The 22,179-nt window shown below is 37.7% G+C and overlaps 4 protein-coding genes across 8 annotated transcripts; 2 read left to right on the forward strand and 2 right to left on the reverse strand.

The window, feature by feature from the left end:
• Positions 1–5,393: 5,393 nt before the first annotated feature.
• On the reverse strand, positions 5,394–7,521 carry LOC120015628 (translationally-controlled tumor protein homolog). The gene is made up of 5 exons (XM_038868139.1): positions 7,370–7,521; positions 6,594–6,667; positions 6,154–6,282; positions 5,914–6,071; positions 5,394–5,798 (listed from the first exon to the last, which is right to left on the reverse strand). The coding sequence occupies exons 1-5, from the start codon at positions 7,395–7,397 to the stop codon at positions 5,681–5,683; spliced, it is 507 nt and encodes a 168-aa protein (XP_038724067.1). The 5' UTR covers positions 7,398–7,521; the 3' UTR covers positions 5,394–5,680.
• A 342-nt stretch (positions 7,522–7,863) lies between these two features.
• On the forward strand, positions 7,864–11,221 carry LOC120015390 (chaperone protein dnaJ 49). 2 transcript variants are annotated; one of them, XM_038867797.1, is made up of 3 exons: positions 7,864–7,999; positions 8,189–9,320; positions 10,815–11,221. In XM_038867797.1, exon 2 carries the CDS (start codon positions 8,260–8,262, stop codon positions 9,316–9,318), a length of 1,059 nt encoding a protein of 352 aa, XP_038723725.1. In that variant the 5' UTR covers positions 7,864–7,999; positions 8,189–8,259; the 3' UTR covers positions 9,319–9,320; positions 10,815–11,221. The 2 variants fall into 2 exon arrangements, with proteins under 2 accessions (XP_038723725.1, XP_038723726.1); XM_038867798.1 differs by having other exon boundaries at positions 10,819–11,221.
• Positions 11,222–11,650: 429 nt separating this feature from the next.
• LOC120015391 lies at positions 11,651–12,407 on the reverse strand. The gene has a single exon (XM_038867800.1). The coding sequence runs from the start codon at positions 12,319–12,321 to the stop codon at positions 11,962–11,964; it is 360 nt and encodes a 119-aa protein (XP_038723728.1). The 5' UTR covers positions 12,322–12,407; the 3' UTR covers positions 11,651–11,961.
• A 1,773-nt stretch (positions 12,408–14,180) lies between these two features.
• On the forward strand, positions 14,181–21,485 carry LOC120015337 (protein pleiotropic regulatory locus 1). 4 transcript variants are annotated; one of them, XM_038867717.1, is made up of 18 exons: positions 14,181–14,341; positions 14,438–14,602; positions 14,730–14,754; positions 14,911–15,028; positions 15,801–15,882; positions 16,443–16,505; positions 17,180–17,264; positions 17,618–17,710; positions 18,193–18,256; positions 18,376–18,461; positions 18,546–18,647; positions 18,747–18,830; positions 19,572–19,632; positions 19,716–19,782; positions 19,895–19,972; positions 20,615–20,679; positions 20,780–20,857; positions 20,958–21,485. In XM_038867717.1, the coding sequence occupies exons 2-18, from the start codon at positions 14,469–14,471 to the stop codon at positions 21,128–21,130; spliced, it is 1,458 nt and encodes a 485-aa protein (XP_038723645.1). In that variant the 5' UTR covers positions 14,181–14,341; positions 14,438–14,468; the 3' UTR covers positions 21,131–21,485. The 4 variants fall into 4 exon arrangements, with proteins under 4 accessions (XP_038723645.1, XP_038723647.1, XP_038723646.1 ...); XM_038867719.1 differs by having other exon boundaries at positions 16,446–16,505; XM_038867718.1 differs by lacking the exon at positions 14,181–14,341 and having other exon boundaries at positions 14,348–14,602.
• The last annotated feature ends 694 nt before the right edge of the window (positions 21,486–22,179 follow it).

The following is a 22,179-nucleotide window of genomic DNA, read 5'->3' on the forward strand; positions in this document are numbered from 1 at the left end:
TTTGTGCATTTTATGAGTTACTTCCGCTCCCTTAAAGCATCAACAGAAAGGCAAAACAAGAAAGTGCAAATTTTGACAAGCAAGTTTGCTTGGCTACTCACGTTTGGTCTTCAAAGCGTATTAAAAGGGTGTGTGCTGTTTATGGTCATTTGTGGGCCAAATGATGGCCGGCCAACGTTGTGGCCTACCTACACAACCCTATCATACCTTGCAGTACACTTCTTTTGTTTTTGAATTCTAGCAAACTCTTGCTTTAGCTTAAAGCATATATGTGTGATGGTTTATATCTAACCATTAGTTCTGAAAATTTTGAATTACAACTTTAATGATTAGCTTGTTGAGAAAATTAGCTCCTGTACTTGTAGACCCCTTTTAATACGAGAATATATATATATATGTGTGTGTGTGTGTGTGTGTGTGTGTGTGTTAGATTGGGTTATCACATGATCAATAGTATGCATGGAGATCTTGATAATGGAACTAAGTCATCAATTAGAAGAACCATTTGGAGATTAGGTGGTGATTGCTCCCATATTAACTACTGATAATGACCTTAAATTTTATGATTTAGATCTTAATTAGTACCAACAACACCTAATTAATTATTGAATAGGTGTAATTGATGTTCGATTGTGAAGAAAATTAAAGGAAAACCTCTTCTGAAGGTTGGCTTTATGATCCAATAAATAATCAAAACCTATTTAAATTTTTCTTGACATTCTATATTTTCTTGAAAAGGGTGTTCAATCTAGAGAGATTGATCACAACATTTCAAAGAAATCGGATCATGTCTTAATCAAAGCAAATTCAACCAATACAATACAAAAAAAGTTATATAAACCAAGACAAGCTACATGTGTGATATAATTAGCTAATAAGCAGTTTGGAGTGGGCCGGGCCTATAACAAAACCCTGATAATGTGCAATTTGGGCCTTGGCCAGGGAACAATTTCAGTCTTGTCTTTCAGGGCCTAGCCAAACTTGGCCCAGTTAAATTGGGATGGGCTCAACGTTGATTCAATAACTAGTGAAATGGACCCACAAGCACGTTGCACGCGAATCTGAACTGTCATTGGCGTGGGCTGAGTCAAGTGCCAAAGCAAACTGATGAATACCCGCCACACGGGATTGAGGCCCAAGTCTAGCATCACAAGTTTGGGCCTAACTCTCTATTGAAAACCCATGTTGACAATAGGAGGTTTGTCCTCCCTTATAAACTAGACTCCAAACCCACCATCTTCCGATGTGGGATTCTCATCAATCCTCCCCCCTTGGGAGGATGCACGTCCTCGTGCATGACCCTGGCTGTACCATTTCGGCATACGGCCCACTTACCGCCCCAAGCCTTTTGTGCTAGGGTCACATAGCCTTGCCAGGTCCAGTGGATCTAGAGCTTTCCCAGTTACTTTTAAAGGTCTTTTTCTTTCTCTTTTTTTTAACGGTCTTTTTCTCTTTTCCAACCCGCCCACAATAGACACTGCCCACTGTCTGCTAACCCAACTCCACAAATGAATGGGCTCTGGGATAGGCCGCCTACGATAGTGCCAGCCCATGGGCCTGCACGCAGGCACGTGCGCTCTCAATGAAAGCACCAATGATGGCTACCCGCCACACGGGATGGGGGCCAAAGTTTGGCATCACAAGTTTGGGCCTAACTCGCTATTGAAAACTCAGGTTGACAATAGGAGGTTTGTCCTCCCTTATAAGCTAGACTCCAAACCCACCATCTTCCAATGTGGGATTCTCATCACAAACACTATACTAATGGAACATTTTCTTTTTCCAAGTGAAATCCCGAGTATAAGAAATAGTGAAAAAGTGGTTTCCTTGTTGTGGAATTAAAAACAATGAAAAATCAAATTATTGCTATATATATATATATATATATATATTTTATTTTTTTCTACTTCTTCTATGTGCAGGATTAGAGATGACAGAAAAAACCGATTCCAACACTATCCATAGGATATTCGGTCAATTTAAAACCCAAAAATTGATCTTATAGGGTTTGGAAACGGTTTTGGTTTTGATTTTCAAACCCGTTACGGTTTAGCGTCGGGTTTAGTTTTTGATGCTGAGTTTAGGGTACCCAAACCATTTAATAAAATAAGTGAATGATAGTAATAACATTATAAATCATCTATTTATGTAAAGATATATTATTAGGATGTTAAATTTTAACATGAACAAACATATTAAATAAAATAATATAATCGAATTAAAAATTATATATTCAAAATATAACATGATAAGTCACATTATTTTTTAAGAAATTGAATTATACATTTATAGAAAAATTTAAAAGTTAAATGGTAAAGGGATACTCGATGGTAAATGGTTATGAAACGGTTCCGATTTTGGAAATTTAAGTGGTTTTTTAATTGGTTTTAGAACAGTTTTGGTATTGAGTACCTTAAATGGAAACGGTTTTGGTATTCACTAATTGGAAGGGTACCCGACCCGTTGTCATCCCTATGCTGGATAACCCCATGCAAGGGCAAAACTACCCTCCTCAAAAATTTTTTAATAACCCAAATTATATAAGATTTTATATAAAATACCCTAGTGAATTTTCAATTTGAATCACTCTAGTTATAAAAAATCATATTCATCACCCCTTTATTTTAAGTCTTGGCTTCGCCCCTGACCCCAAGAATGATTTTATGTCAGCAACAGAAGTCCAATATGCAATCAACCCTGCTAAATAGCCCAATAAAAATTGTTCCAAATCTTCCCATATCTATGTGGCAAGCCACATCATCCTTCCACATCAGCATTTTCTCTCTATAAAAACACACACACTCTCTCTTTTACCTTCCCTTTCTCTCTCTTCTCCCTCCCTCTCACGAAAGTTAGCACTGCCATCACCGGAGCTCCGTCATCCGGCCACCGATTGGAGCCATTGACCCACCGAACGGAAGCGTCTGACCACCACGATTATTTCTCGACCCTCCATACCACCTATCGTTGTGCGTATTGTCGGAAAAACGCACCAAAAGGAGGAGGACATCTCGACACAAATCGCGTCGATCCGGCCACCTCCGGCGACGTCTCTAACAACTGACTCCATATTCAGACTCCACATGTCGAGGTGCACCTTACCCAACCACTTTTCAGCCAGATAGTCACCGGAATCCGGCGACCTCGAGCAATTACATTGTTTACAAGACAATGTAATTTGTTGATTCGGGCTTCCAACCACCTCCAACAAAGTCTCCAACCACCTTCACCTCCAACAACATCTTCAATCACCTCTAGCAATGTGATAAGTAGTCTTTGTGCCTTGTTTTTTGTCTTACTTATTTTTTCTTATTTTTTAAAATTACAATGTTATGAATGAATTGAAACAATATATTTACCTTGTTATTTTGACTGGTTTGTAGTTCAGTTTTTCCCCAACTTATATTTAACATATTAGGAAAAATACGTTGTTTTGTTGACAATGTAACTACAAATCTGTGTTGCTGGAAAAACAATGTAAAACAATGTAGCACTTTGTGGACGATACACTGTATGGAAAACAATGTAGCACTATGTTTGACAACCATTTGAATGAATATGCTTTTGAGACAATGTATATATATACATTGTTATTCTTGATTGGTTTATGCAGTGCATTTGAATGAATAACAGTGTAACTAGTCTGTCAGGAAATTACATTGATTTGTACATAAAAAACATTGTTGGTTTATGCTTTATATTTTTCTCCATCTTATATATGTTTATTCTGGAAATGACATTGTTTTAAAAACAATGTAAAAGCATTGAAGATTACACTATTTTTGATCAATTTGACTATTTACATTGTTCTGAAAATTTGACAATTTACATTGTGCTGGAAATTTGGCAATTAACATTGCTGAAAATTACATTGTTTTGATAAATTTGGCAATTCACATTATTCTAGAAATTACATTGTTTTGATAAATTTGACAATTCAAATTATTCTGGAAATTACATTGTTTTGATAAATTTGACAATTGATTGGCAAAAAAATAATGTAACCGCAATGTTTGTGTGCAACAATAACAATGTAATCGAATTTTGAATGCAAAAAAACAGTGTGCATAGATTAGAGACATATGAGAGAAGGTGGAAGTAGGAGAGGATATGGAGATAAAAGAGGGAGATTTGGTTTTCAAAATTTGAATAAAAGAGAAGTGGAAAGAGAAGAGGGAAACTTAAATTTCAAATGTATTTCATCCATGTAAGTATGCTTTCCATGTCAACAAGCTTAGGTGGCAATGCCACATGAGATTGGGAAGATTTGGGACAAAAAATGTTGGGACAAATAACATTTTCCATATGCAATATGTCTGTTCACAAAGCGAAAATAATAATTGATCAGATTTGTGAGCTTTTTATGAGAAACACTTTAGGATACTCGAAAGAACAGTTGAGCACAATCTAAATATTTCATTGTTTCTCCCCGACCCCACTTCATGCGAGATTCTCCATCGTTGAAATCGTCAGCAGCATCATCCGCCGCCCATTACATCTTAGAAACAGTACTTTAAAAATTAAACGTGGTCGCGCTGACGCATATAAAAGGGCGGTGATCACTGATCAGTAGTCAGTACCTCAGTTTATCGTTTCCACTACTTAATTATTTTTTCGTAGCTGCTGCCTACGGCTCTTTTTTGCTTTTATAATGGCGGATTCAGAGGACCCTGTGACGGCGGTGAGCGTAGACGATAGTAGCCACAGCATCTCCGCATTAGAGTGGGCCTTGATCATTATGATGTGCGCGTCGAATTGTCGATAGCTGCTGTCCAGAAGGGCCGTTCTGGAAAGCGTCAGTGATTGTCAAATGGCCCAAGCCCAAGAATTGTGACGTTTGTTCAATTTCTAATATGTAATAATTAACCATAGCTGAAACTGTAGCAATTCAGAAGTATTATTTTCGGAAAACTTTAGTCACACCCCACTTTTTACTAAAGACACCCCGTCAACTCAGTTTTACAGGGATGGTCAACTCAAATTGGAGTGTCTTTAGTAAAAGGTGGGGTGTGACTAAAGTTTTCCATTATTTTCTCCTCTCGTTTTCTATGCAGAAGAACTGTGCAACAGATACTACAACTGAACTGAAAGCTCAAACGTGAAAAAGTTCCACATTTCCCACTACCACGGCACCAAATAAGTTCACTCATCTAACAGCGAGCGAAAAAGAAATGTCCAAAGGAAAAGAAATCCCTTTAAATGGTCATCCATATTTTAAGCTGGAATAACAAAAGAGCGCATCTCACTTCTAGGCCTGAATAGTGAATACTCCCTGAGAAAAGTGGTGGTAGAAGATGCGGTCAATTTAGTGACTCAACACAACCTCCATTAATTTGGCCCAACAATAATACTGCCAATAAAAAGCAAGAAGGGATATATAGGGACAGCTGACGTTGTAAACCAAGCTCTCAAGCACTTCTCAATGCCTGGCCAGAGGCAAGGCACAAGCGAAGTTATTGTTCTTAGCAGCCACTTGCATATCAATAATGCGCTTTAACAAAACCAGAACCCATATAAATGGTACCGTCTACTCCACAACAACATTTAATCAAAAGGAGGTGCGTAGATTTGAGTCGCCCAGTACAAAACATAATGGAAAATAAACAAGAGAAAAGACCCATGCAACGATAAAAACTAAAACTAAAGCCAGAAATTTATTTTCTGGCCATATATCCTCACTTTAGCACTTGACCTCATTCAAAGCATGGGCAAAGTACAAGAATGTTGGATCGGTGGCACCGTCCTTGTAGTAAGCAAACACCAGAGTAGCATCATCATGCATGCTCTCCCCCACGAAACTGCAAGGACGAAAAATTGTTTAGGGCATCATACATGCATGTTTGCTAGTTTCTTAAGAGTATCATACATATAAGTATTAGAGACCAACTTGTAAATAACAGACAAGAAACTTACAATTGGAGGTCACTGAGCTTTGAAAGCAGGAACTTGGTTGCTGATTCTATGTTTTTCTTAAATTTCTCTTGATCCTCCGCATCCAACTTAGGGGTCAAGTTCTTGATGAATCTCTTCATGTATGTGACAAACTGCTTCTTGTCAAAAGCAGGTTGCTCCTGTAAAAGTGTCACAATTATAATTAAATTATGCTTCAAAATCTTAAGCTGAAAAGTTTCAACACCAACACACACAACTCACCTGGAGTCTAAATGTGTCGACGATGTCAACAACCTTGACAGCTTGGTCATCAACACCCTCATCCTCATCACCACCTTCAGCAGAAGGATTTGCGCCAATGTCTACATCAACTGCTCCTTGAACAACCCACTGCAAAGCAAAACATACAAATACTAAATCAGTATAAAATGTCCTGCGCAATGTCCAAAGGATATTCAAATAAAATATCATCTTTACTGATAGATCTGAACTGCATTAAAAGTAGGAAAGAGCCATTCAGTAACCAACAATTAACTGATAGATCTAGATATGGTATACTTCGCTTATATATGTTTGTAACTTTATTTACATAAGTAACAGCAAGAACAATAGGACAAGTGATACATATGGAACTTTCACTAGCTTGACAAGGTACTGGAATGTCACAATCTTAGTTCATCAAACATTAGCTTTTTACCAACCTTTCCCTCAACCTCCCAGAGAATCCCATTCTCAACCTCCTTGTATGAAAATGAGTCGGAGAGAAGCTCATCACCTGAAATTGAAGAACTTTTAACATTTGATATTTTGCTCAATGCCATTCAACAGCATCAATCAATCAAGGTAACAAACAAAGAAAAACAATATTGTACAAATAAAAAATCAAATTCACCTTAACCAAGTCCAACCTCCAAAGAAAATATATTTTTTACAAGCAGCTCAACAAGAAGTAGTAGCTTGATACACAACGCAAAGCATTATAACAAAATCTTTCAATCAATTGTTCTCCACAAAATTAAAAGATCATGGACAATAAATAGAATCCAATTTCACAGCACGTCCCATGATCAGAGAAGTACAAACTCAGCAAACAAAAAGAAATAGAGTGGAGCTAAATACCGCCACCATTAAGCTAACAAAAAGATCTATATCACATCAATTGCTAACAGGGAAAAATTCAACCAATTATCGCAATTTACAGTATCTGATCTACGGCACATGTGATTCAACAAGTAAATCTACAGCGAATAGCGCAACTATAATAAAACTACACAAAGATCTCATACTTCACTTCAATGAGATCCAAGACTCAGAAACCACAAATTAAAATCCCAGCACAACAATTCCGATCAAATCCAGAGAATCTGAACAAAAAAAGAAATCTCAACCTAAAGTATCCCTCAAATTGAATCGACGAAGTACTCCAATTAAACAAGTCAAACAAGGGCTTTTGATAACGGGAGGGAAGGAAACATACCGCTGGTCTTGTCCTGATAGACCAACATGATCGCAGAGTCTCTCTCGAACAGATCTGGGAAAAAGTACTCAAGAGGAGAGAGACGCTGCTACGAGACCGAGGGTGCTAGAGGGGTTGGTCAATTGTGTACGATGTATATATATGGCCAAGGGTTTTGGCGAGAGTAACTGGAAAACAAGGAACCGTATAATTACGAAACCAGGACTTTCTTTTTTCAAAATGCCCACGAAGTCCTTCTCCGTGGAAAAAAATCTTTACATTATATTCTCTGTGGTCCTGACTCCTGAGGCCATAAGATTTGGGTTGTGGCCCATGGACATATGATGATGGGCCCAATTTTGAGATAAAAAAATGAAGCTTTGCTCAAGTTTGTATTGGACAAGCTACCATTTGTAGCGGAGGCCCATAACATTTATGGCCCTGTTAAGGCTATTAAAAACCAGAAACCCAAGCACAAAGCCCAGCAAATAAATGACATGGCCCACGAGACAGGCCGACCATTAACTATCGAATATGGAATATTCAATATTCATTTGAACAGGCAAATAAGAGTTCGGGTTCATTCGAGTCTAAACCCCCAATCGGTCGCTGGTTCTAGCGCTCTCTGCCTTTATAGGTTCTTCGTATCAGGTAATACGATTTTGTTATGAATCATATATTGGAATAGTTCAACATCGGATTGTGAGTTTTGTGTATGGATCGTAGTATTCAAAATGTTAGATTGAGGCTTAGATTGGAATTGAACGCTTGATTATTCTCTGATAATTTGTGAAATGATTTTGTTTGTAGAACCGCTAACACATTATTCGTTTCATGTAGGTCAATTTTGGAATTGAATTAGGGGTGAATTTTGAAGTTGACTGACTTTTTTTTGATGTGAGTGTTCAATTATGGATGGAAACAAAGATGAAGCTCTAAGATGTGTTCAAATTGCTCAAGAAGCAATTGCTTCTGGTAATAAAGAACTTGCGCTGAGATTCATCAAATTTGCGCAACGTCTTAACCGTGATGTACCTGTTGAAGAGCTTTTGGCTGCTTGTGAAGGGCTTGGTCCAGATTCAAAACCATCTGAGGATGGTATAGATGCAAAGTGTGTAGATGAAAACAAGAATGACTGTGGTCCGGTTAAAAAGGATGGGGTTGTAAATGGGAAGCGCAAGTATACTGAAGAGCATGTTCAGTTGATTGGGAAGATTAAGAGGAACAAAGATTATTATGCCATTCTTGGAGTGGAAAAGACTTGCTCAGTTGAGGAAATTAAGAAGGCTTATAAGAAATTGTCATTGAAAGTTCACCCAGATAAAAACAAGGCTCCAGGAGCTGAAGAGGCATTTAAGAACGTGTGCAAGGCATTCAAGTGCTTGAGTGATGAGAACTCGCGGAAGCAGTATGATCAGACAGGACTAATTGGGGGATTTGAGTATAATCAGCAGTACAATGTTAGACGGCGGTATAGGAGAACTACACATGACTTTTTTGATGACAATTTTGATCCAGATGAGATATTTAGAGCATTCTTTGGTCAGACAGACATGTTTAGAGCTCGTCGGACTGACAGGACTCGTGACATGGGTAGACAACAACGGCAGGAGTTGCACGGAGAAGGACCGAATCTTATTTTTCTTCTACAGTTATTACCTATCTTGTTGATTTTCTTGCTTGCATACCTTCCCTTTTCAGAACCTGATTATTCATTGCACCGGAATTACTCCTATGATATTCCCAAGACTACTGAGAAATATGGTGTCAATTATTTTGTCAAATCATCAGCATTTGATGAGAAATTCCCTCTGGGGAGTCCTGAGCGAGTTACCGTTGAGGACAATGTAATCAATAATTACCAAGATTTGCTTTGGCGCTATTGTCATGTGGAACAACAGAAGCGCCGCTGGAACAAGAATATGCCAACTCCTCATTGCAATAAGCTATATAATCTTGGATGGGCATGAAGGTGAAATGAAATATTCCTGTTACTGTTATGCAGTTTATTTATTTTTCTCTTCCGTTGCTTCCGAATTTCAGTGTCCATAATGTTTACTAGCTTTCTGTGTATTGTCTTTTTCTCTGTTCTGTTTCATATGGAATGGATTGCATACTGCTTCTCTGCCATGCTCCTTATATGCATAGAATAGTTTTCTGGTATCAACCAGTGATGTGCTCTCGCTTATGTGGATACAACTTCAGGAATTTTTTTCTTGCACCTGAAAATTTTGTCTGGTAATGGTCACTGTCTTGGATGCTTCATCTCATACAGCACTAATTTGATTTATTTTCATCTCTGCTAAGGGGATGTTGGACTTTTTTTTGTTTATGATGTAGCCTGACTGGCTTTTTAAGCACTTCATGATGTGAGATCTAAGCTGTTTTAAATAAAAGCGGGAGAATTAGAGCTTGATGTTGTCGATGTTTTAAAGGATAGTCCCAATCCTCTGCTTACTGACATGATGTTTGCATTTGTTCAGACACTACTTAAAGTTTAAACTACTTAATATTAGCTTGAAATTAAGGTTTTGGACATGTACTGTTTTGAGGAAACCTGAACATTCACTCTTCTGTGAAGAAATGGCTCGACTTTATATGATGAGCAAAGCAATATGGGATTGATTCTCTCTTGACTGAACTCATCTCTAAATGTGAAAAAGGTTACTCCAATATGTCATTTTCACGAATTTTCTCCTTGTGTCTACAATCCTTGTTATTGGTTTGATTCTACACTAATTAAGATTATCTACATGAATTATTTTCTCAATTACAGGACAACATGTGACCTAGTGGTAGTCGTGGTAGAGTTGCAGGGATACAAACTAGGGTCACAAGTTCAATTTCTAAAAACAATCTCGCCACATGTTATGTGGGCATCTTGCTTGTTTCCGACTCAGCCCATTGTAGGAGCCTTGTGCGCGAGTGTTATTTACTTTATAGGCACACATGGGGCCCAATAGTAAAGTTGCTGGGGTGCAACCTTAGAGGTCACAAATTCAATTCCTAGAAATAGCCTCTCCACGGTGGGGTAAGGTTTACATACATCTCGCATGTCCCCGATCTCGCCCACTGCGGGAGCTTTGTGCACGAGATTTGTTTACTTTTTTTATTCCCACAGCATTATTGTGATAGTTAAAGGTAATAACAATGAGAATAATACCAGTGTTTTTTTCCTTCCTTGTTCCCTTTGATCTATGTCCCTTTAAGACTAGTATTCCAATATCATACATACTCAAACCTTGATGCCATTGTGGTTTCCACTAGGATCCACTTCTTGTGAGATTTTAAATTCGTTGATTTCAATTTAATGCCAATGTGTCTGCCAGTGCAATTCAATGCTATTACTTGAATGGTTAAGTCATCTTTGGTGTATACTCTATGTTTTTGTCCATATCTTTTCTTTGCAGGCATTTTCTTCGACATTCGTCGATTTAAATAACTCTGTACTTCTATTCTTGATTAGGAAGTCAATATAGCTAGAGTTTGAGCCCAAATGAAGCTGTAGATACTGATATTCTGGTTCCAAGGATGATTGATGGCCATCACAGATGAGGCAAACAGTGGATGGATGGAGTTGTGAAGGTGTGTGCTCCAGCATCTGCCTTAGTAGATTTGAAATTTGATGTACACTTCGTCTGTCGATACACTGCACGCAAATAATGTTTTTGCAGCTTCGGAGCAGCTAGAATGCCAATAGTTGCCAAAGTAGTAGAACAAGCATTCAGCGAAGGCATAGAAAGTTCTTATTTAGAAATTTACAAGGTGTTAAATGTTAATTCTACGTGCTTGAATTTTTACTATGCCTCAGACGGTGCATTTTTCAGGTTCCACTCCTCTTACATGCAAGGTTAGTTCTTTCTCAAGATGTTCCGAATTGCTATCAATATTAATTTTGATGGTCGATGTTTATACTTGAAATTGGATTGTCCTGTATTTGGTGTCGGTGTGTCGGCATGGGCGCTACCCAAACCAAACTACTCCCACCTCTTTATGTCAGTCCAGTGTCATATATTCTGGTAACCATCCCTACGTGGTAAACTCCGCGACATCTTATATCTCAATTCATGTCCTACATCTTATATCTCAATTCATGTCCTAGTTCAGTCGTGAATGTAATTATAAGCACGAAATCGAACTCAGATATGTGCGCCTAATTTACAAATACAAAGAAGATCCGTCTTGCCACCCAGTTTAGTATAGTTGAACCAGGAAAATTGATTCGTCAATTTTTTTTCAGCCAATTTTCCCTTTTATGCATACATACTTTGCATCGTTGATGTCACCAGATTGAAGAATCAATTTTAGCGGTTGAACTATACCAACTACTACTAGTCAGCAGCTGACACAACAAAAACTGAAAGGCATACAAAGTGAGCCACAACCACCACTACGCCACCGTGCATGTCCCCTTTTCAGGTGGCAGTCCGTTCATATTACTAAAATAACCCCACAAGAAGAAATGTTGGCCAGTGGAATCAATGGTAGTTCTGTCATGACAAGTTGAAATCTTGCACATACATCTCATGTTGATACATAAAATCTACGTATATAACCAAACATAAAAAATAAAAAGAGTCAAAAACGCAGATCTACACGCCGTTTTGAGCGACTCAATCGGAGTCATCGTCGCCACCGAAAATAGAGACACGGTTATACAACAAAAACAGAATCAAAATGAGGAACAACGCGACGCCGACGGGGGAGCCACTGACGCGGTGGATGGAGTCCGGCTCGCCGGTGGAGAAGACACAGTTGACGAAAGAGCCGCGATCGGAGGAGAGGAACTGGATTGTTAAAAGAAGGACAATGGGGAGTAGGAGGAGGCCGAAGGGGCTGAGGAGTTCGGTTATGGTTTCGGTGATAGCCTCGCCTTGGTCGCCGAGAATGAATGGGGTTAGAACCACTATGGTTACTACGACGGCAAGTAGGATCCCGTGTGGTGGTCCATTGTGTTCCCGATCTTGGATCATTGCTTCTTTGTTTGAAGTTTAAACTTTAACTTTGACGTTTGAAGTTTTGAGAGAGCTGCCATATGGGATTCATGGAGGACTCTTTATTGTGTTTTCTTTTTAAAAAAGAGCATGCCATATGGGACGCGTTTCTTTGCATAGGAATGATTCGTTATTTTTTAAAAATAAAAATAAAAATAAAAATAAAAATACCTTTAATGAAATTATTGATAGAGAATGGGAAGTGTTTGAAGTTGAGGGATCTTTTTTTTCCCGATGAATCCACACGATTTCATATGAGGCATGTGGTGTTCACAAAATCACATGAATCATGTGCATCCATTTTAACATTTGAGATAACATTGACAAAAAATATTGGCATTCTTAGCATATTTGTTTTAGAGTTAATGTGTGATCTCAACTACTACTTCGGTAATAAAGGAAGAGTCTTTGTTTGTTTAACTTGTTCATCGTTTTATCTAACACGGTAAGTTCTTGGTGAATGTGTGTGAACCAAATTAAGTTCAAAATAACAAACATCTCCTTCTCATCCACAAATTCACAAGATAAAATAACATTGATACCCCTTAACTATTAATTGGAATTATTTCTCTCTCTTTGTATTGCCTAAAATTTACAGAGAGAGGGTCGCTGCTTCCCATCCAATCAATATTTGACCAATTCAGGGGTGTCAATGCCAATAACATAAAATTATGAAGTGATTTATCAAAATATAGAAATTAGCAAACAAATTTTGTACACTTGAGGTCCTTGGCGTCAAATCCTAGTAGGTTTAGGAGGAAATTACTCCCTAGTTGTTCCCTTTTTTGATATCCGAAAGCCGCCGCTAACGCGCAAGCATGAAACCATGTAAAAGACTAAACTTATTAAAGTCGTTTTGGTCGGTCCTCTGGTTTCCACTACATCGATATGTGTTCATAAGTTGATGATTTATACATAGTTAAAGTTACATGCAGTGAAAACCGTCAGATATGTTTTTATCTAACGGTCATTGATTCCATTACCTATAGTTTTCACGGTAAACAGTAAACACCCCCATTCGGATTTACGCATGACTTGGACTTCGCATAATTTTTTTTCCCCGAGTATTTTCTTCTTTGTGAAGGAAATAATGTGAAACCCATCGGTTAAGCACGCCAACAATAGGTTCAGCGGGAGCTAACGATCTTCATGGAATCGCTTTTATTGGAAATCTCAAGATTCCCAACCTCAAGTCTCTTGGTCTCCTCCACGGACAAGAAGTTGTGAGTAGCTCCCATGTCCGCCACATTAAGCCTTCTAATGCCCCAAGTAAACAATTATTGTGCACAAGGTTTCACATATTATGTGTGTGTAAAGTTTGTCTACCCAAAGAAGCCCCTTAGATGTGAAAAACAAAATAAAATTAAATCAACTTTTTAAAACACAAACCATTCTAATAGCTTTGTGCACTTGGTAAAGAAGAGGCAGTATCTAACAAGAGTTATGTGGAGTTGCAGTAGCCACAGGCTTCCTCTTAGTTTTGACCTCGACAGACCAATTTCGTGGAAGACACATTCTGGATATCACATTAGCAACCATAGCATATGCAGTTCTGGGACAAATCCTCCGACCGGCTCCAATGTTCAAGAGCCCAATTCTGCCAAGCCCAATTAGAATTGGTCATCTTGAGCCATGGACATATGAGCCAGTTGAATTTTGAAATTTCCATCCATGCTCACTGGGCTGCTTCGGCCCACTGGGCCGAATGTATTCCCAATAAAATGTTATAGATGCAAAACCCAGGGAAATTTATGGGCTTCGAGAACAAGATCGGCCCATCATTATTATAAATAAGAAATTTAGAAAAGAAGGAAAAGGCTCGGAAAAAAAGAAATCACGCCAAAAGGCGTTTGGCTGCTTTGCTGTTGTCTTCCTTCAAGCCAGTATACAGAACAGAAGAAGCCGGGAGGTAGCGAAAAGAGTCGAGTAAGTCGATTAGGCTGCCTAATCGACGAGTGACGACGGGAGAAGGAAAACGAAACAACGAAGCACTGCATTAGTAGGGCGCCACGCTCGATTTCTCCTTCTCTCCTTCTCTCCGGTTGTCTCTTAAACCCTAGCTTTCCAATCACTCATCAGTTTGAGTTGTCGACAGGGCAGGGAACCTGATAAAACGAGGCGTGTCAATGCCCGGGCCTACTTTGGGGATGGAGACAGTGGAGCCACAGTCATTGAAGAAGCTAAGCCTGAAGTCACTGAAGCGTGCTCTCGATCTCTTCTCTCCTATCCATGGCCAGCTCCCGCCTCCTGATCCCGAGAGGTTACTTTTTGTTCTACCGGTTTCGTAACCCTAATTTTTTGCTCTTCAGTGTTATTTTACTGTATTGTTGTTCTTTTGATTCTCTATTCATGCTGTATAGCTGATTGAATTTTTGTTCATGTTGCAGTAAAAAAATCCGCATGAGCCTCAAGGTTAGTTGACTTTTTATGTGATTTCAGGTCCTTGAATGGTCTCACGCATTATGGTAATGCTGTTTATTTGAATGCTTTGATGAATGTAGTTAGCTTTGTCTGCGAATGCTGATTTTATTTTTAGCTTATAATCGCAATTTCTTTTTCAATTTGTAGATCAGTAATGAATATGGAGGTGTTAAGCCCGCTGGCCAACCTCCACGCAAAGTTAGTTCTGATGCCCAGGATCGTGATCAACAAGCTCCAGGCTCTTCCAATGTGCTTGCCCTTCCAGGTATTCGTTTTAACCTTTGAAGTAATGGTTTGCTCTTGTTCTCGGCTTCAAGGAAGCTTCAATACAAGAAGAATGGATACATTTTTCTTTGACTTGGAAGGTCTAGGTTTCTTGGAACTGCAATAAGAATGTCTTGGGAAAAAATAAGTAATAATTATACTGATACTTTAAACTAGGTTTATCAGAAAATTGATGATTCGCCAATGGTCACATTATAAAGAAATGCATAAAAACGGATTTTGTATTTTATTGTCAACTGGTGTACTAAGCACGTGAGTGAAATGAATAATAATTCATTTTTCCTTCAGTTCCTGTCTCAGCATCTTTTTGAAAATCATGGCGATCAATTTTGCGAGTTAGACCACCTCTTGGCTAAGTCTTGCCATATTAAACCAGAGACTGTTTAACATATAAACAAAATGATTTACTTGCTCCATAAGCCCAGTCTGAAATGATATGTCATGTACTCATGTGTTGGATTCTATGCATGTTACCTGATGCATTGACAGTCGTGATACCATTCTTGTAAGTGATTCCTTGATCCATCGATGTGTCTGTAATATTCATGAATGGAGATGCATTCACCTAATGAGATGTCACTGCATAATCCATAGTGCGTACCTTTGTCAGTAAATATATAAGACAAGTATCCAATGTGTTATGTATTAACTTAATGAGATGCCCTTTTTTGAATGAAACTTAATGTCATTGGGTTTCTTACTTTCTTTATATATCGACATATTTAAAAAAAATACTGGCCTCTTTTGTCCAGGTCCAGGTGATTCTAGAAACCCACTGAATCGAGATGGTCAAAATGCTTTGGTTGTTGGTCCATCTTTGCAATCAAAGGCACCGTAAGTATCTCTCTTTCTATCTTTGCTTTTACTTTTTTAGGACCCTTTATTTTGATGCTGCTCTAATTCTAGGAATCCTACTTTCCCAGGCTAATATTATTTTATCAATAACTACTTAGCTTTGCCAAATGTCACTAACTTCAACTTTTATATTATGTTTTACCAACATTTATGTTTTTCTTAATAAATAATTATTCGTCGAAAAGAAAAATAGGGAAGTTTTTTGTGGGTCTTTCTTTTGCATCTCATTCCTCCACTATTTCTAATTTCCCATGTCCGTATGGAGTGTTTTCTTAAATCTTTTAACTATTGAGTTGATCATATTTGGAGCTATATTTTGTGGTATCAGATTACTTTAGTTGTTTTTATTAGTTTACTTATTGTTTCAAGAGTCTTTCTGAGATATGAATGGGTCATTTGGTCGGAATAGGGTGTATTCTAAGTATGAAATCCTCTTTTGGCTCTTGGATACTTTTATGTTGTTTCATTTGCATGCAAGGTGTTATCATCTTAAGGAAAGTTTTTGCTGTTGGTACTAATCATTTCCGTTATTTTTCCAGAAGTAATGTTGGTCTTTCAGGCAAAAGTACTACAGTTGTTTCTGCCCCTGTTCCATTCGACAGGTTTTGTTCTTCATCTTGTGCTTCTTCCGCTACTTCCATGTGATGTGGTAGAAATTTTCACTTGCATTGTAGAGCTGCACATGTTTGTTTGATGCTCTGCATAAAGTACTTAGTTGTGTACAAGTCAGTGAAAGTTAATTTCGGCATTGTTTTCTGGTTGGAGTTCTATGAAGGGATTTCTTACTCAAACTTGCAATGGATTGAAGTAATGAAGTCTTTATGTGATTCATACGAGAAGAGAGGAGAATTAAACTCTGAAATCATTGAAGAAAATAATTTCCTTCTGAAGTTTGTGTTGTTGTGGTTTTGCTTTGACTGGTAGATTTGAGCATACATCGGAAAAATCTCTTAGATTTTTTATTGGATAGGTTGTTTCTTTTTCTTATAGCAGTGTCCTGTACGTAAAGCATTCCATGTATCCCTTATCATTACTGGATTGAGTGGTAGAATCCCTGAGTCATTTGTGAGTGACCTTTATGTCTTAATGCTTGTGAGTGTAGCTCAGTTGAAACTTGAGTGTGATCTGATTTCCTTCGCATGAAATTCCCTACACAATTAAGAATGTAATACCTTTTTGTTGCATTATGTACCTATATTTATATATGTATGTTGTATGTTTGTCAGGTATTTAGCACATTATGGATTCAGATTACTTTGGTTTTCTTTCTTTATAGGAACTTTTCGACCTCTGCTTTGATGGAAAGAATCCCAAGTAAATGGCCACGTCCTGTTTGGCGTGCTCCATGGAAAAACTACAGGGTAACTTTTATTTAAGGATGAAGTGTCTTTTTAATGTACGGTTATGGGTTATCTGATTATCTTTTGCTTGTCTGGTGTTAGTGTAGCATAATTCTACGGTTTAGGACTGTCTTTTACCTATTTCCAGTTCATCCCTGGATTATTCTTATTTATACTGGCATTCTTGTATCTTAATCCTCTACCATCACGCTTATTACTCATGCATGTCATCTTGTAATATAATCTGTTGGGCTTGGGCATGAAATTGAGCCTGCCACATGTTTTTATCGTCATGATTAGATTTCTTGTATTTTCCTTTTGTCTTACATGTTTATCCTAACGTGTTCATTCCTGTGCTTTGATGTCATGATTAGGTTATTAGTGGCCATTTGGGATGGGTGAGATCTATTGCATTTGAGCCAGGTAATCAATGGTTCTGCACCGGCTCTGCAGATCGCACAATTAAGGTATTGAAATATACAGGCCACTTTTTGGTGGATTCTAAAGTTATTTGGATCCTCATTTGTTCTATTTCTTTTATAATATAAAACATTTTGTCTGTATGTTGTGCTAGGCGATCTATCTCCAGGTTTTAGTTGGTGACTTGGTGTTGGAGAGAACTTGATATTCTGATGGATTAGTTGTTTCTTGCTCCATACTGGGTCAAAAATGGAATTCGAATATTTTAACTTTCAAACCAACTCAAATTTTAGTTTTATTGCCAATATTAGTTTTAAGCCATCTAGGAAAACAGGAAAAACAGTTTCATATCCAGAGGAATGGTAACTTGTTGTCCTCGAATGCACACACACCCCCATTCTCGACATCTGTAAAAGCATGCGCTTATGCACGCAGACAAAGTTATATTAGTTCTGTCCGAGACAGGAATTTTGTTGATGTTATAGATCAAATTTCTTGAGTTCATGTTGACCATTCCCTGGTTGATCAGATATGGGATGTAGCGACTGGGGTGCTAAAGCTCACACTAACAGGACACATCGAGCAAGTACGAGGTTTGTTGCCAATATGCTGCTTGTGTTTCTGATTTTAATGTGATACACACATCATTTATGTGGAACTGTGTGAATCAAGAATTGAAAAAAATGGTGACAGGATTTGTTTTGACTTGCAGGTCTTGCTGTAAGCAACAAACATACATACATGTTTTCTGCTGGTGATGACAAACAAGTCAAATGTTGGGATCTAGAACAGAATAAGGTCCAAACCTCTTATAAATAAACTATGTAAAACTAGAAAACTGTATAAGTGGCATTTGATGTTTGACTTATAATGTATCATTAGGTTATTCGATCTTATCATGGCCATTTAAGTGGTGTCTACTGTTTGGCTCTCCACCCCACTATTGACATCTTACTTACTGGTGGACGTGATTCTGTATGCCGGGTATGCAATCTATCCATATCATTTATATATTCTCAGTAAAATTTCAGATTTTTTCTGAGCCAAGACCAGAAATATGATTTTGTTTTAAAAAATATTCAGGTCTGGGATATCCGAAGCAAGATGCAAATTCATGCCTTGTCTGGACATGAAAATACAGTTTGTTCAGTTTTTACTCGACCAATGGTATGCAGTTTTTCCATCCTGTTATGTTCTGTGCATTTTGTTTACCTGTCGTGTTAATAATTGCAATGTTAGCTTTGTTTCCCTTTTCTAATTACCAGTTCCATTGAGCAAAAAAAATGGATCATAAAACTCAGACTCAGTTGAAAATTGTTGATGTGTTCTTGCAATTTACAAAAGTTTATCTTACCTATGTGTGTTTATGTGGGGTCTTTCAAGTAAGGACAAAAGGAGTGTATGATAAAAAATCTGAAGGTTCAAGTGTTGAACAGATGAGATATGGTGTCGAAGAAATATTCCTCTAAAAGAACAACATCTTGAGTCAAACATGACTCAATGTCATTCGTTAAGACATCATTCATGCATGATCTGATTTAGTTTGGCCTCCATGGATTGACAAACTTCTGGAATAGGAGCTCTAGCTATAATGAAATGGTTGGTGGTGAATTATGTTTTCAAAAACGAGCAGGATTTCCTTATGTAATCTTTTTGTCTTTAAAAAGAGCAAAAAAAGTTTCTTTCTTTTTGGATTTATTTCTTTCCCACAGGCGAGCATGTGGTCCCATGTTCAATTCTTGGAAAAAGCTCTCCACATATTATGTGGGGTAAGGTTTGCGTACATCATGCATGTCCCCGACCCCACCCAGGCGAGGGTAGTTTTGGGATTCAGCTAGTTAATTGGACAGAACTCTTGGTGCTTGTTGTCTTACTCTAAATTCTAAATATGCTTCATTCTATTTTTAGGATCCACAAGTTGTTACTGGATCTCATGACTCAACTATCAAGTTCTGGGACCTTAGATATGGTAAGTTATATTTTTCTATTAATTTTTTTCCTTGTTATTGTATAATATGTGGTTTGGTTATATAAAATGTTACTATTTTGTAGGTAAAACAATGTTGACTCTCACACATCACAAAAAATCTGTGCGAGCCATGGCATTGCATCCGAAAGAGTAAGTTGTAAAGTCATCTAATGATTTTTTTATTGAGTTTATTTAATCATGCTAGCTTATGCTTATCTACTTTCTATATTGTTTTACTTTGATTTTGTCTTTTTTGCTTCAGGAATTGTTTTGCATCTGCATCAGCTGAGAACATTAAGAAATTTAACCTTCCAAAGGGAGAATTTTTGCACAATATGCTGTAAGTTTCTATTTGTGCATGTAAATGCTTCAGTGCTGATGGGCTAATCTTCTTCCCTTTCGACGTTACTGTTATTATCCGTCGTCTTTTTGGTTTTTGATGTGTGTTTTTTAGCGGATTTCTAGCCGACACTTATTTTTTTTCTTTACCTCAATAACTACCCTACTTTTCCTTCCCCTGTCAACACAGGAAATTTGAAGCTGTTTAGAAGTTGTATCTTGCATGTGTATATAATTTATTGTCTGTTACTCCTTATGCCTTGGCAGTCATGCGAGATCTCATTCCAGTAGATAAATAACCTTCAAATTTTATTTTTCTGTGCATTTCTCACTTCCGGCATCCATGTCAGGCTTGTTAGCTCAAAAATTCTTCCTGAATGGAAGGATATAGAATTATGCCTCTTTTTTTGGGGTTTTTTTTTTAGATCAATGGTCTCTGGCTGTTTTTCGCATGCCTTGTAAATGAATGTTATCAATGAAATGGGATCGTGTTCTCCTCTCATTGGTAAAATGAATTATGTTTTGATCACTTGAGCAATTCAATGCGGGATGATTTTCTGTTTCGTGCTCTTAAAACCTTGCACGTGTTGTTGTGGTTGCTTAATATTTTCACTCAATGACTTAAATTAATTCAACTGCTCAGATCTCAGCAGAAAACCATAATTAACACCATGGCTGTTAACGAGGAGGGAGTATTGGCTACAGGAGGTAAAATTTTCTCTATATTTCGGTGCTTAATTAATTTTGACAAGTGTGTGAGGGTTATACAAAAATCTAAATGTAATTTTGGCCGTCTACATTACTGAAGGTGATAATGGGAGTTTGTGGTTCTGGGATTGGAAGAGCGGTCACAATTTCCAGCAGACACAAACAATTGTGCAGCCTGGTATGTTTTCTCTTTCTCTGTGTTATACTCTCTTTGTAGTTTATAATTTTATGTCTGTTATTGGAGGGAATGCTAATACTGATGGGTACGTCTGTTTCAGGCTCATTGGATAGTGAAGCTGGTATGTATGCCCTCTCTTACGATGTCACGGGCACGAGGCTTGTTTCATGTGAAGCTGATAAGACAATTAAAATGTGGAAAGAAGATCCAAATGCCACTCCAGAAACGCACCCCCTCAACTTCAAGCCCCCTAAAGATATCCGGCGATTCTAGGTTCCATGCTTCCTTATGGTTATCATTTAATGATGTTCTGACAGTATTTACCAAGATCTGACACCATCTGCATCAAGAGAAGTGCAGATGGCATTCTGATTTGGAACACTTTGATTGGTAAGATTATGGCTGCCTCCAAATGTGGACTGAAGCATGTGTTACAGATTAAGATTGAGTTGGTAGAATAGATTCAGCTGAACCTTACTAAGTTTTTCAGCGGACCGTTGTCTTTCGTATCTTCCATTTTCATTCTATCTGTTGCACTTCATAATCTGTGTGGATGATTATGTAGAAAAGCAATTTAAAACTTTCGTGACTGAATCGTCGGTTTGAAGTGTTGAGATATGGTCGGTAATCAGGCATGCATTCTCTTCAAGGTGGCAGAACATGGCTGGATCAATTGAAGTCAAAAGGTACAATGTATGTAAGTTTCAAGTTAGCTTTTCTCTTCCTCACATGAGGTTTTTCAATAAGAAAGCAACCGGCTGGCTGAGGTGAATAACCCAATTAAAATCAAATCTATGAACTTGGCAGTTACATCACGAGTCATAAGCTCTTCCTATATTTGTGGAACTATTGATGGAGTGCCCCTGATGCCGTGTATGTAAAGTGGATTGTCGTGGGCGTTGATTATAATCTAATGGTTGGTGGTTTGTCATAAGCCCAAGGAACTCTCGTGGCTTTGATTAAAAAGGTCGGCAGTTTGTCTTTGTCATGAAGCCCACGAGCTTGGTAGTTGTTCATGGGCCTGACATGAGTCTAATTTGGTATTTACACCATAGAGCTTTCGGCTTAGCAATTTTTTTTTTAAAAAATATTATTATCTTTATGCTCCTTTTCGTTTCAATGCATTGCAAATTGTAATAGGAATCCTATTACGCGTAATCATAATCCAAGTTTTGACATGTATTGTGATTACAAATTTTGTAATATATGTGATTATTACAAATTAAAAATTAAACAAACATATCATCATGTAAAGTGAATATATTATTATTATTATTATAATACAAGAGTAATCAATCGGGCCATGACATAATTCTCATAAA

The sequence above is a fragment of the Tripterygium wilfordii genome, chromosome 14 (assembly GCF_013401445.1).
Source record: "Tripterygium wilfordii isolate XIE 37 chromosome 14, ASM1340144v1, whole genome shotgun sequence".
Taxonomy (NCBI): Eukaryota; Viridiplantae; Streptophyta; class Magnoliopsida; order Celastrales; family Celastraceae; genus Tripterygium; species Tripterygium wilfordii.